This window comes from Mustela erminea, chromosome 19 (genome assembly GCF_009829155.1).
Source record: "Mustela erminea isolate mMusErm1 chromosome 19, mMusErm1.Pri, whole genome shotgun sequence".
NCBI classification, from domain to species: Eukaryota; Metazoa; Chordata; class Mammalia; order Carnivora; family Mustelidae; genus Mustela; species Mustela erminea.
The window spans coordinates 13,671,810-13,687,034 of NC_045632.1; the positions used below are offsets into that span (position 1 = coordinate 13,671,810).

Sequence of the window (15,225 nt, forward strand, 5' to 3'; positions counted from 1 at the left end):
TCAAGGCTGTCAAGGCTATGCTGAGAGAGCTGCCAGAGCAACCAGCTGTGTCCGTGCCTTGAACCCAACAATGCATGATTTCAAATTTACCAATCAGACCCCTGTAACCATGCATCCGCTTCTGTAAGCTTGCTTCCCGCCACCCCAACCCCGCCCTATATAATCTGCTCCCCAACCTAGCCCGGGGCGCTCAGTCTCGGAAAGGCTGATGCGTCCGCAGGCGCCTGTGTAACCAATAAACCTCTTGCAACTTGCATCCAGTGGAGGCTTGGTGTCTGCTTTTTGGGTGCGGATCGAGGGTCTTTCAAACCCAAGAAAAGATAGTATTTCATCCACCGTTTTGGGAGGTTGGAGTTCTTGGAGGAGTCGTAAGCAGTCCCCAGTAAGGGACTTAGAAGTGGGAGTCAGAAGTATGCCCAGATAGGTAACTGAAGGGGCACACAATTGGGCCTTGGAGTGACTCGATATCCCTTGGCCCCCAGGAAGTTAAGTAGGGCGGAGGTGTCATCCTGGGAGACCGAGAGGGAGGGGCTACAGAGGAGGAGGTCATCCACATATTGTAGTAGAGGACTGGCCTTAAGGACGCACTGCTGTAAGTCTGTAGTCAAGGCCTGGCTGAAAATGTGAGGGCTATCCCTGAACCCCTGGGGTAGGACAGTCCAAGTTAGTTGTCCAGAAGCGTGCATGTCGGGATCCTCCCAGGTGAAGGCAAAAAGAAAATAGGAATCGGTGCAAGGGGACGGTGAAAAAGGCGTCCTTTAGGTCCAGTACTGTAAAGTGAGAGGTGTTTGGGGGAACACAAGACAGGTGGAAGAAGGGGAGGAAGGGGAGAGGCAGATAGTTGCCCTCAATTTTCTGGAGAATGTCCCTCCTCAGTAGAGGGACTGAGCAGGAAGGAATCACTAGGAACGAGTGGGAAAAGGGGAACCCATCCAGACTACAGGTGAGGGGAAGGGTCACCCTAGGATTGGAGGAGGTCCCATCGATCCCCATAACAGTAATTGGTGAGGTTTGAGTAAGTCCCGAGTAGGAAGGCAGAACAGAGTAGGTAGCCTCCGTGTCCAGCAAAAAAGAGATGGACTTACCCACTACCTGGAGCGTAACCCTGGGCTCGGCCTGGGTGAGAGGGGCAGCCGAGTCTGGGCTTTGTCAGTTGTCCTCCAATCCAAGCAGTTGAAAGGCCCGACTTACTGTCTCGGCGGGGAGGGGCGTCCCCCACATTGAGGTGCCGAAGATACCCCGAGGTTAGGGCAGTCGGATTTCCAGTGGTCCATCAAATGGCATTGAGGGCAAGGCTGAGTTGGCAGCTTTGGATTGGGGCACTGGTGAGCCCAATGTCGCTCAGCCCCTCCTTTGAAACAGGCCCCCAGAGGGGTGCGATTGGTTGCCCCTCTCTGTTGGCTCCCAGAGCCGGCCGGCTGCAGGGCTGCTACCAAGGCTTGGGTCTGCAACTGAACCTTTTGCTGGAGTCTGGCTTGTCATTTAAGCTCAGCCGCCTCCTCACGGGAATTAAGGACCTTAAATGCCATTTTCACCAAGTCAGAAATGGGGGTCTGAGAGCCCTCCTCAGCCTTCTTTAACTTTCTCGGTATATCCGGTGCTGATTGAGATAAAATGAGTAGCCAGTACTGTGGCCCCTGCAGGAGAGGCGGGGTCCAAGCGAGTGTACTAGACGAGGTGGGGTTTTTTTCAGGGGCCTGGACAATCTCCCTAATCTTGTCATAATTAACGGCCTCATTAGAGGCTGCCCGCATGCCGGCTATGAGACATTGGACCATGTGGTCGCGGCACCAGTGGCCATCTTGGCCATCCTGATAATCCCAACCTGGTTCTACAGCTGGGACCACCTGGGCTCCAATTGGCATGGCAGCATTAGTGAGATGGACCTGATCAGGTGCTCCCGGGGAAGCAGCCTGGATGCGTTCGCTCTCCTCTGTGGTGAGGGTGGTGGTCTGGACCACATGTAAATCATGCCAGGTGAGGTCATAGGCTTGGGTCAGATATTGGAATTCTTTGATATAGTTATCAGGATTGGCGGAAAAGGAGCCCAAACATTTCTCAATTTTGGAAAGGTCTTGTAGAGAGAAGGGCTCATGAACTCGAACAACTCCCTCAACTCCAGCAACCTCCCTTAGGGGGCAGACTAAATCAGGGGAGGGTTTTCGAGCCCTAGTGCGGGTGGAGCCATGCAGACACATTCACACAGTCAGGCACTCTTCAGATTCAAACAGATTGGACACCCTCCCCTTTGGGTATCCCTGGCTAATGGGAGGTGATCAGTCTCCCCTTCCATTCTTTATGAAAGGATCTAGCTCAAGCAGTAGCCCCGGGGCTGTTAAAACAGAATTCAATTAAGCACAAAAGATGTTTACCAACAGATTTCAAAAGCATAAACCTAGTTCCAGTGACCAGCGCTCTAGTATTTTATCCCATTTGGTTAAAGACTTTGAAAGCTACCTTAAGAATTACCCATTAAAACTCTGAGAGACACAAGTAACCATCAGTTCTAGTCATCTCTTTGCTAGCAGATTTTAACAAATAACAAGAGCTTATTTGACCTTCAGTAAACTTTGATTGGAGTTTCCCGTTTACTGCGGATAAATTTGTCAGGAGTTTGGATAGGAGTGGGGAGGGAGAGAGGGAAGGGTAGACGAGGGCGAGGATTTAGAAACCCTGAACTTGGGGCACCTGGGTGGCTCAGTGGGTTGAGCCTCTGCCTTCGGCTCGGGTCATGGTCTCAGGATCCTGGGATCGAGCCCCACATCGGACTCCCTGCTCAGCGTGGAGCCTGTTTCCCCCTTTCTGCCTGCCTCTCTGCCTACTTGTGATCTCTGTCTGTCAAATAAGTAAATAAAATCTTTAAAAAAAAAAAAGAAAGAAAGAAAAAGAAATCCTGAACTTAAGGGACCTTGGGGTAAGGGATCTCGGTAAGGAGGAGGAGGAGGAGCCAGGGGCCCTCTTGTCGGTGGGTGGGTGAAGCTCTCCGGGGGTTCAGAGAAGGGAGACAGGGAGGAGAGGTCCCAGTCTTTGGGAGGAGTGGGTGGCAGGGGGGGGGAGCGGGCCAAGAGGACCTGTGAGGTGGAGCAGTGAGAGCAGAGGGAGGGGCGAGAGCACAGAGTCCAGAAAGCCTGGACATAAGGGACCTTGGCCCATCTGCTTTGGTGTCTGCAGAAATTGCCTAGGTCCATGAGAATCGGATAGTCAAATGTGCCTTCCGGAGGCCACCGGGACTGACTGTCTAATTGGTATTGTGGCCAAGCGACAGTACAGTAACGCCGTTTTCACAGGTCCTGGTCCAGTTCCAGGGTTTTAAGATTGGCCAACAGGCCTAAAACACCCCCAGGATGTTTTAGGGCCGAATTTGGATTGGGAGGTCCCCACGATTCGTTGCAGGGCACCCAAGGGCTGGAGGAAGGCGTCCCCTCGTCCACCACTGGGTTGCGGAAAAACTGTGTCAACTGCCGTAGAGGTTAGGACGTCTCCTGGCCTCTGGGAGTCACAGAAGTCACCTGGTGACCGGCGGGATCTGCCCTGAGGGGGCCGTGAGTAGGACAAGGCTTTCCGGAAGGAGGCATGGAATCGGGGGAAACTCACCATGGCTTTGGAAGTGGCGTTCGGAAAGGGAGGTCCAGTCTGGCTAGGGAAAGGAGAGAGCCTCCCCACTGAGGTGGGGGCTCAATCTCCTTCCCAGGTTTCGGCACCAAATGCCAGCCCAACAGGAGTGACACAGAGATGTCACAGGAGTGCCGGCGTGGATTCGGGGGTGTGGCTGACGCCGCGCCTGAGGTAGGCTGTGTGCGTGCGACCGTGTGGCTAAGACGTTTTGGGGCCCGCTGGACCAGGGGTACTTCGCAGAGTTTACCAAGTCTGTGCTTCGCCACGTCCGCAGCTGCAGCTGTTGGACGGTGGCCACCCACCCGACATTGTGGATGTGTCCCCAGCAGCTTCTGTGTGCTTAACCCGGCAGGAGGCTGTGGAGTCAGCCAACTGGGTATCCACCACGTGTTCGCCAAGTGCCGGCCCGCTGCTGCACGTTCGTCATGGAGCGCCTTGGGTGACCTCACAGCAGCCCTCTGAGGTAGGTCAGTTGTCAGGACAGCTACAAGTAAGAACCACTGTCTTCGGTTGGCTGAACACTCACGGATCGGGGACCTCGATCTGATGTGTGGTCAGTGCGGAGGAGGATGGGCTGAGTCGGGTCCATGTCCATGTGTCTCAGTGACTGTCATCAGGAATTTTCCAGAATAGAAGCTCCCGGTATCCAGAAGGGAGCTTGGAATCTTGGTGCACTTACTGCCCTCCTTTCCGTTGCTGCTTCCCCTCCCCTGTACAGTGACTCCCCACGTCTGTGGGTGACCGTGCCCAGCCTTTCCCGGTCCCCATTTGCTCAGCACCTGTTTACTATGCACTTGACGTAGGCTGTGCCCTGGGTGCTGTTGCTCCCGCTTGCTGGGTCTTTCTGGGGTAACGTGGTTACAGCCAGAGCTATAGGAAAGAGAGACCCAGGGCACTCACTTAGCTTGTTCCAAGCACTTGGACAGCTCTTGGAGACAAGGTAGGCAAAGCATGGTCTGAAGGAGTAGGAGAATTTAGGTGCAGAGAGAGATCGTAGAACATGAGAATAACAGGGAGGAAGGCTGTAAAGATGGCGGTTGGGGATGATGGCAAGGACAAGGTGACAAGAGGTCCAAATGAGTTTCTAGGGGCTCGAACACAGTTTTGCCAGAAGTTGCCAGCTGCCACAGAAAGGTTTCAGGATTGGGGACTTACTTTACTAAGGTTTGCTTCTCCCTGTGCCCAAGGCCATGGCTCAAATGCCAACCAACATTTGTTACCTCTTTTTTTTTTTTTTTTAAGATTTTCTTTATTTATTTGAGAGAGAGAGAGAGAATGAGAGAGAGAGAGGATGAGAAGGGGAAGGGTCAGAGGGAGAAGCAGACTCCCTGCTGAACAGGCAGCCTGATGCGGGACTCGATCCCAGGATTTCAGGATCATGACCTTAGCCAAAAGCAGTGGCTCAACCAACTGAGCCACCCAGGCACCCTTGTTACTTCTTTTTGATTTTAGCCATCTTAGCAGGTGTAAAGTGGTATCTCATTGGGCGTTTGATTTGGATTTCTGTGGTTGAGGATCTTTTCATGTTGCCTCTTAGTCATTTGTATATCTTCTTTGAAGAAATGTCTAGTCAAAACCTTTGCCTGTTCTTTAACTGGATTATTTGTCTTTTTATTATGGAATTGTTTAGATACAGGTTCCTTATCAGATATATTTTGTAAATGTTTCCTGCCATTTTATGGGTTGCCTTTTTGCTTTCTTGTTGGTGTCCTTCAAATCATGAAAGTTTTTAATGTTGATGAAGTTGTTTATCTGTCATCATTTGTTTATCTTCCTTCACTTATCTGGGAAGGCTTTGCATTTTTTCAATTGAAGTATAGTTAATGTACAACATTTTATTGGTTTCAGATGTTCAACCGTGATTCAGAATTCATACACAGTGTAAAATGCTCTACAATAAGTCTAGTTACCATTTCTTACCATACAAAGTTAATACAGTATCATGATCTATATTCTGTGTGTTATACATTACATCCCCATAACCTATTTATTTTATAAGTGCAAGTTTGTATCTCTTGATCCCTTTCACCCAGTCCCAAACCCCCTTCTCCTCTGGCAGCCCTCAGTCTGTTCTCTGTATCTATGAATCTAGTTGTTGTTGTTGTTGTTGTTGTTGTTGTTGTTGTTGTTTTTAAGATTTTATTTATTTGTCAGAGAGAGAGAGCGAGCACACAAGCAGGCAGAGGCAGAGAGAGAAGCAGGCTCCCTGCTGAGCAAGGAGACCGATGCAGGACTTGATCCCAGGACCCTGGGATCATGACCTGAGCCGAAGGCCGCCACTCAACCAAATGAGCCACCCAGGCGTCCCTGAATCTAGTTTTCTTTTGTATGTCCACTTGTTTGTTTTTTAGATTCCACATGTAAGTGAAATCAAATGGTATCTGTCTTTCTCTGATTTATTTCACTTACCATAATACCTCAGGGTCCATCCATGTTGTCATAAACGGCAAGATTTTATTCTTCTTTATGGCTGATATATATATCTATATCTATCTATCTACATATGTTACGTATATGTATGGCATCGTATGTGTATCATATGTATCATGTATATCATATGTATCATGTATAGGTATCATATCATATGTATATTGATATATATGATATATATATGCCACATCTTCTTTAACTATTCATCTGTTGTTGGACATTTAGGTTGCTTCCATATCTTGGCTATTATAAATAAAGCTGCAATGAATATAGGGGTGAATATATCTTTTCAAGTTAGTGTTTTCATTTTCTTCAGATAAATGCCCAGAAACAGAATTGCTGGATTGTATGGGTAGTTCTGTTTTTAATTTTTTGCATTATTTTTTAAGTTTGTGCAGAACACTGACCAAAGTTAACTATACATTGGGTTACAAACCAAGTCTTAGCAAATTTCAAAGGATTAAAAATAACTAAAGCACATTTTCTGAGCACAACAGTCTTAATCTGGTAATCAGCAATAAGAAGATAACTAGAAAACCCCAATAGTTTGGAAATGAAAGAGTGGATTTCTAAATAACCCCTGGGTCAGGAAGAAACTACAACGAAAATGAGAAAATATTCTGAACTCATTAAATGATAACGAAAATGCAACATCGAACTTATGGGTGTGCAGTTAAAGCTTTGTTTAGAAGGAAATTTATAACCTTAAGTAAATGTATTAGAAAAGAGGAAAGGAAGAAAGGCTGAACGTCAATTATATAAGTATCCATCTCAGAAGCTACAAAACAATTAGCAAATAAAGTGAGTGAATGACTATGTGTAGCTACCTGGGGAGTATGTGTGAGGGGAGGGAGATCTGGTTCTGTGTAGGAAGAGCACTGTAAGCAGACCAGCTGTGGGCTTAGGCTGCCTTGGTTTACAGCTCAGCAACTCCCCATCCCTTCAGTATCTGGGACTCTTTGGGCAACTCTTCTCCTTTCTATCTGTTTTCATATCGATACAATGGAAAGGAAGTTCCCACCTCCTGACTTTGTTGTGAGTTTTAAATGAGTTATTGTATACAAACATTTAGAACGGTGCTTAGCACCTGATTATTTTGAGCATCTGTGTCTCTGTGAGAATGATTCACATCTCACAGGCCCCCAGTCTGCATCTGCCCTGCTCTACAGGTACAGGTACGAGCAGAGCCCCAAGTTCCACACGATGACAAAGTTCTGGCATTCCTGCAGACCCAGTTCCAACACTCCAGCCCTCCTGTGCCTCCCTTTTGTGCTGCTGCTTGATGGCCATCCCCAAGAGTCCTCTGAGCCCAGTGCCCTGGGAACAGGAAGGCTTCCTCCGTGTGAAGGTGGAGGACGAGGAGGCCACCCTCTCTGAGATCCAGGAATCTAGCCCTGGCCACACCGCCCACCCTGAGGCTGCTTGTCTTCGCTTCCGGCGCTTCTGCTATGAGGAAGCATCCAACCCACATGAGGCCCTGGCCCGGCTGCGTGAGCTGTGCCACCAGTGGCTGCAGCCCGAGGCGCACTCCAAGGAGCAGATGCTGGAGCTGCTGGTGCTGGAGCAGTTCCTGGGGGTGCTGCCCCCAAGATGCAGTCCTGGGTGGGTGCCCAGTTCCCCAAGAGTGGTGAGGAGGCTGCCGTGCTGGTGGAAGGTTTGACTCTGGCATTCGGCAAGAGAGGTGAGGGGGGGCAGCTGGTAACTGTTCACAGCACACTGAGGGCAGAGCCCGGACTGGAATGTGGGAGTGCAGGGTTTGGGCTTGGGGTCACTCACACATGCACTCGTCACCTTTGTACTTCACCCAGACTCTCACACACTGTGCTAAGCAGATCTGTTTTGATTGCTAATGACCAAAATCCCAGCCCAAACTGACAGGCAAAGTAGGGAGGCTTTGTGGCTATATTCAGGAGCTCTGTTGATGGTATCAGGACTCTTTTTCTCATTCTGCTTCTCAGTTGGGTTTTCTTTTCTTTTTTTTTTTTTTAAGATTTTATTTATTTATTTGACAGAGAGAGATCGCAAGTAGTCAGAGAGGCAGGTAGAGAGAGAGAGAAGCAGACTCCCTGCTGAGCAGAGAGCCCGATGCGGGACTCGATCCCAGGACCCTGAGATCATGACCTGAGCCGAAGGCAGCGGCTTAATCCACTGAGCCACCCAGGCGCCCTCAGTTGGGTTTTCTTACATTAGTTTCTCTCTCTCTTTTTCTTTTCCTTTTCCTTTTTTTTTTTTTTTTTTTTTGAGAGAGAGAGAGTGCACAGGAGAGGCAGAGGAAGAGGGAGAAGCAAACTCACCACTGAGCAGGTAGCCTGACAGGGGGAGCTCAATCCTAGGGCCTGGAGATCATGACCCAAGCCAAAGGCAGACACTTAATCAACTGAGCCACCCAGGTGGCCCTAGCTTTACTCTTAAGCAGCTTCTATCCTCATTGGAGATAAAATTGGCTCAGCAACCCAGACTTATGTCTTACCAGTGTAGAAATCCCCAGGAAGAACAGTAAAAGATTCCTGGGCTGAGGCCAGCTGAACTGGTTGGGGTCTTGTGCTTGTTTTTTGGATGACCAGATCCCAGGGACTAACATGAGCAAGGAAAACCAGGCTGCTGGGGGCTGGAAGCCTGTGAGGGTGGGGGCGGGAGTGACAGAAATACCCGGTGTCTCCTTGTGTCTTCTCTGATTCCTCCCTCTGCTGGCCCTCTAGGATCTGGCTGAGTCAGTCTTGCCCTTAACTAGAGTGGGCACTGTTGCTTTGGGGGACCCACAGCAATAGCCCAGCCCAGGGAGGGCCTGTAGGATGCAAAGAGGATGGCAGGACAATCGAGAGCAGGGAGTGAAGGCTCCTCCCAGAAGGGCCTGGCCCAGTGTGGCCAGGCCTGATGGTAGCATATAGCATGTGTATGCTGGGACCTGGGAGGAGGCGTGCTGTGAGTAGGAGGAACAAAAGTATGATCAAGGGTTGGTAGATCCAACCACTGCTCCTCTTCCTCCTGGTCATGTGACTTTCTTGTGCCTCTGTTTCCCTGTCAATAAAATGGGAATTGTAGTCATAGTACCTACCTCAGTGTCAATGCCTGGCACAGATTAAACACAATGGAAACTGGGGCTGTTAGGATGATTTATTTTTTAGCTCCTTAAGAAGCAGACTTTTCTGGAGAGGGTAGTCATGTGCTTTCCCTTGGCCCCATCAGCTGTGCCTAGGCAGAGGTCATGGGGACAAGGGTAATGACCCCATCTTCCTGCAGGGTTGAGGTTTTCAGAGAAAAGGCAATATGGCACTGAGACAAGAAGGACCTGGCAGTCCAGGCAGAGGGAATGGTGGGAGGTGAAGGGCCAGTGGTAAAATAAGGACCAGTGAATTCTGGAAAGGGAGGTTGTGTGATATTTCTAGAATAGAGGAAGAAAGGGAGATGTGGGACCAAGCATGTGGCTGGAGAGGCTGGGGAGTTAGGAGGACATCTGTAGGCTTAGAGGAAGAAAGCTGAGATCTACAGTTGAAATCTCAACTTGGCTGCTAGCTAACTGTGTCATCTTGTACCAGTTAGTTACTCAAGGACTTCCTTCATCTGGGCCTGTTTCCTTGTTGAAGTGCTGTCGTTGCAGTATGTCCTTGTGAGAGCAGACTGAAGCTGAAACAAGGCAATGGAAATGACCCACTTGGAGACTAGCACATAACAAGAGTCCAAGAATGACCAGCACCCCTAGGAGGCGAGCGGCGGCGGTGGGTCCCTCTGACACAGGTGGGGAAGCAGGGCCAGACAAAAGCAAGACTGCGCAAGGCCCTGGAGCTGGCCAGCGGCAGAGCTGGGGCCCCACTGTGGACTCAAGCAGCAGCTATATGCCTTCTTCCATCTCTTCCTGGGGTCTGTCCAGTGCACGATGCTATTCACTGTCCCCAGGTGCCCTGTGCACCCCTCAAGGATCAGTTCAGCTCAAAGGTCAGTTCAGACATGCCACTGACTCATACACAACGCAGTCTCCAGCTTCCTTTTAACCATACTCTGCCTCCACAGCCATTTAGAAAGAGTGGGCCTCAGTCCTCCTGGGGTCTTAGGGAAGCCAGGCGGGTGTGTCACCACTCACCCTCAGCAGCACTTGTCTACTTAGGGCTCGAGGTAGAGTCTGCTATAGGAAACTGCACAGTTGTGAGCATCTGGAATTAATTCCCACATTCAGCCAGTATTTACTGAGCACCTGCAGAAAATGCTCAGTAGGTGTCTAGGTCCACGGGGAAGGCACCAAGAGCTGGGGCCTGCCCAGGGGGAGCAAGTATGCAGGCACTTGGCGAAAAAGAACCCTTGTGTGTGCTTACTTGCTCTCGCTCTCACTCTTTCAGTTCAGTTCAACATCAGAGTCTTCCTTCTGACACTTGAGCAAAAATCAGCAGCCTTGAAGAATGAGACTTGTGGGGAGGGGGAATTGAAACCTGTGATTCAGTTTTTGATGGTGTGGGAGGACAGCCCTATGCCCTTTTGTCATCCAGGACACCAAATGAGAAACTTTCCTTTGGAAATGGGGCCAAATGTCAGGAGTGGCTGTGTCTCCCTTTACAGAGTCAGACCAGGCCGAGTTGGGGAGCCCTGTATGGAAAGAGTGGTGACACTGTGGTTTGGATTGTTTCAGGATGGGACCCAAAAGCCAAGCTCTCAGAGGCAAACTTCAAGCAGAGTGATTTGGAAGAGTCAGAGCCATTAGACAGGGCCACTGAAACCCTTATGGGAGGTATTTCTCTGGGACCCACCTTTGGTGATGCTTGTGAACCTGAGGGCAGCTCAGAGAGGCAGGCAGGACTCTCGGGGGAAACCTGGATGAAGTCTGTCTCCCACAAGATGTATTTGAGGGAAACTTCAGAGCCTCACAAGGATGTTCCCATTGACCAGCCCAGCTGTGAATCTGGTGCCTTGGGGAATAGTCCCAATGTGTGGCCAAATTTCACCTCAAAAGAGAAGATACCGGAAGAGAAATTTGATCCAGTAGATGGTGATAGGACAGAGCCTCCATGCATATATTCAGGGAGGCGGTCTTCCAAGTGTGGTGAATGTGGAAAAACATTCCAGAGCCCCTCAGCCCTCGAGACACATCAGAAGAGCCATTCTCAGAAGAAACCCTACACCTGTAGTGACTGTGGGAAAGCTTTTAGCCGGAGCGCTCACTTGGCCCGGCATCAAGTCATCCACACCGGGGCAAAGCCCCATGAGTGTAAAGAGTGTGGGAAGGCCTTCAGCGGGGTCACCCAGCTAATTCGGCACCAGAGGATCCACACTGGAGAAAAACCCTACAAGTGTGGGGAATGTGGCAAAACCTTCAGCCGCAGTAGCCATCTCACTCAGCACCAGCGGGTGCACACAGGGGAGAGGCCCTATGAGTGTGATGAGTGTGGGAAGGCCTTCAGCCAGAGCACCCATCTGACTCAGCACCAGCGCATCCACACTGGGGAGAAGCCCTACAAGTGTGACGCTTGTGGGAGAGCCTTTAGTGACTGCTCAGCTCTGATCCGCCACCTGAGAATCCACTCCGGAGAGAAGCCATATCAGTGTAAGTTTTGTCCTAAGGCCTTTGCACAGAGCTCCTCCCTCATTGGGCACCAGAGGATCCACACGGGAGAGAAGCCGTACAAGTGCAGTGACTGTGGGAAGGCCTTTAGCCGCAGCTCAGCCCTCCTGGTTCACCTGAGAATCCACATTACAATCCTGCAGTAACCTAAGAAAGCCCTTGGGACACAGAACAACTTCCTCTCGGAGGATCAACATCTAAAAGAAACCCTGGGGTGCCTGGGTGGCTCAGTGGGTTAAAGCCTCTGCCTTCAGCTCAGGTCATGATCCCAGGGTCCTGGGATCGAGCCCCACATCGGGCTCTCTGCTCCGTGGGGAGCCTGCTTCCTCCTCTCTCTCTCTCTGCCTGCCTCTCTGCCTACTTGTGATCTCTGTCAAATAAATAAAATCTTTTTAAAAAATAAAATAAAATAAACCCTAAGTTCCAAAGGAACAGAGAACAGGGTGGGTGATTGATAGTACCCTAAAATGATAAGGTGCTTCAGGGCAGACTCTGGGGCTGTCTGGGAACAACTCTGGGTTTGGAGACCCAGATGGAGGCACCTGATGAACACAGAGCTATTCAGGCCAGCAGGAGAATCTTCCAGAAGGATCCTGCCTCTCTCCATCCCCCACTCAGGCCCATCTCAGAGAAAGGACAGCTGAGCTGAGGACCTGGATTGGTCTTCAGAGCCGTGACAACTGGAGTAAAGTTTCTTTCGGGACTCAGTGGTCCCAAGATGCTCTGGGCAGAAAGGCTCCAGCTTCATGTTCCAATGTAGCTGCTCTTAACCTTTTCTTACTTCTTAACTTACCTGGTAAGCTGAACTTCCCTCTTAGCTTTTCCTCTCCCGCTTAGCCCAGGAGGGATGCCAGCCTGTGCTCACCTCTGTGCCTTCACACCTACTCTTTTGCTTCACCTGTTCATGTCTAACTCCAAGGCCAACCTGTGGGGCTGCCTTTTCTGTGAGGCCTTCTCCTGGCCCCCAGTCTCTCTCACATTCTCCCTAATCAAAGGTGTGACATGATGCTTGCACAGCATCTGTTTCTCCTTGCCCTCTTCTTCTATATCCCATCAGTCATCAGCCCTGTTGGCTTTACCAAAAACTCACCTCTAATCCGCCTTCACCACTGTCACCTTCTGTGAGCCCTCATCACCTCATCTGGATCGCACCTGGGGTCTCCTACCTTCATTCTCTCCTCTGACTTCCCCTGATATTTCATTCTCCACACCAGCCTCCAGGGGGCTCTTTCTGCAAGCCAGACCTGATTGTGTCACTCCGTAGTAGAAAGCTCTCCAGTTGTGTTTGAGGAGTTCATTATAGATCCTGGATATCAACCTTTTGTCATTTGCAAATATCTTCTCCCATTCCGTGGGTTGCCTCTTTGTTTTTTTTACTGTTTCCTTTGCTGTGCAGAAGCTTTTGATTTTGATGAAGTCCCAAAAGTTTAGTTTTGCTTTTGTTTCCTTTGCCTTTGGAGACATACCTTGAAAGAAGTTTCTGTGGCTGATATCAAAGAGATTACTGCCTATGTTCTCCTCTAGGATTCTGATGGATTCCTGTGTCACATTGAGCTCTTTATCTATTTTGAGTTTATCTTTGTGTACGGTGTAAGAGAATGGTCGAGTTTCATTCTTCTACATAATAGCTGTCCAGTTTTCCCAGGACCATTTATTGAAGAGATTGTCTTTTTTCCACTGTATATTTTTTCCTGTTTTGCCGAAGATTAATTGACTATAGAGTTGAGGGTCCATATCTGAGCTCTCTACTCTGTTCTACTGGTCTATATGTCTGTTTTTATGCCAGTACCATGCTGTCTTGGTGATCACAGCTTTGTAATAAAGCTTGAAATCAGGTAACGTGATGCCCCCAGTTTTATTTTTGTTTTTCAACATTTCCTTAGCGATTCAGGATCTCTTCTGATTCCATACAAATTTTTGGATTATATCAAAAAATGGGCAGAAGATATGAACAGACACTTCTCCAGTGAAGACATACAAGTGGCTATCAGACACCTGAAAAAATGTTCATCATCACTAGCCCTCAGGGAGATTCAAATTAAAACCACATTGAGATATCACCCTACACCAGTTAGAATGGCCAAAATTAACCAGACAGGAAACACCATGTGTTGGAAGGGATGTGGAGAAAGGGGAACCCTCTTCCACTGTTGGTGGGAATGCAAGTTGGTGCAGCCTCTTTGGAGAACAGTGTGGAGATTCCTCAAGAAATTAAAAATAGAACTTCCCTATGACCCTGCAATTGCACTCCTGGGTATTTACCCCAAAGATACAGATGTCGTGAAAAGAAGAGCCATCTGTACCCCAATGTTTATAGCAGCAATGGCCACAGCCGCCAAACTGTGGAAAGAACCAAGATGCCCTTCAACGGGACGAATGGATAAGGAAAATGTGGTCCATATACACTATGGAGTATGATGCCTCCATCAGAAAGGATGAATACCCAACTTTTGTAGCAATATGGATGGGACTGGAAGAGATTATGCTGAGTGAAATAAGTCAAGCAGAGAGAGTCAATTATCATATGGTTTCACTTATTTGTGGAGCATAACAAATAGCATGGAGGACATGGGGAGTTAGAGAGGAGAAGGGAGTTGGGGGAAATTGGAAGGGGAGGTGAATCATGAGAGACTATGGACTCTGAAAAACAATCTGAGGGGTTTGAAGTGGCGGGGGGTGGGAGGTTGGGGTACCAGGTGGTGGGTATTATAGAGGGCACAGATTGCATGGAGCACTGGGTGTGGTGAAAAAATAATACTGTTATGCTGAAAATAAATTAATTAAAAAAAATCAAAGAGCAAGTGCCAGGTGTTAAACAGAAAGAAAAAAGAAAAAAGAAAGCTCTCCAGTGCACCCCCTTCTTTGGCAAAGCTTCCTGAATGGGTTACAAGTATGCCAAGACATAAGTCTTGGCCCCAAACAACCTCTCCAGGTACCCTTATATGTGTATGTGAAAACTGTCATTTTTCTGTGTGCAGTGATGTGAAAATGGTTTCAGAGAACTGCCCTTAGGGATATATGTCAAACTCCTTCACCTGCCATTCATGATCATTTGTGACCTGACCCCCCGTTCATCTCCTCCTGTGGTAGCCCCACCTTCCATACACTAGCCATGTGGAACTACTTGTGGTTCCTGAAGAAGCCATATTTCCCCCCACCTACGTGCCTCTGTACCTTTGCCTGCAAACCTCCTCTCCTTTCCTCCCAGATGTTTCACATATCCCTCTCTAACAAAGCCCTCCCTACTTCCTTGAGCTGACTTCAGCTTGCCTTCTTTGCTTCCAGAGCACCTTCTTAACTTCTCTTTAACTTCCTACCATGTTGTATTTACTGCTTCCAGAGCTTACAGTCTGTGTTTCCCAAAGACACTGTGAGTATCCAAGAGCAAGGACCATGTCTTATCCTCAGTATCTGCAGCATAGGATGCAGTAAGCTCTGACCAGTGTCTGTTGAATGATTATACCGTGACTGGTGCCTTCCTGGAGGCAGTTGCCATGCTCCACCCTGCGACCTGAGAAAGGTTGCTGTCTCCCTGACACCGTGCAGGGCAAGAAGAATCTTATTTTCCTAGAGCCCCAGCACTCAGACAAGCCTGGCATACAGTGGCCTCAATAAAATGTTACCATATTGAG

The 15,225-nt window shown here is 49.0% G+C and overlaps 1 protein-coding gene across 1 annotated transcript; it reads left to right on the forward strand.

The window, feature by feature from the left end:
• Nucleotides 1-6,376: 6,376 nt before the first annotated feature.
• ZSCAN22 (zinc finger and SCAN domain containing 22) lies at nucleotides 6,377-11,862 on the forward strand. The gene is given in 3 exon segments (XM_032324842.1): nucleotides 6,377-7,631; nucleotides 7,634-7,726; nucleotides 10,664-11,862. Coding segments are annotated over 3 exon segments (1,473 nt in total). The 5' UTR covers nucleotides 6,377-7,327; the 3' UTR covers nucleotides 11,740-11,862.
• The last annotated feature ends 3,363 nt before the right edge of the window (nucleotides 11,863-15,225 follow it).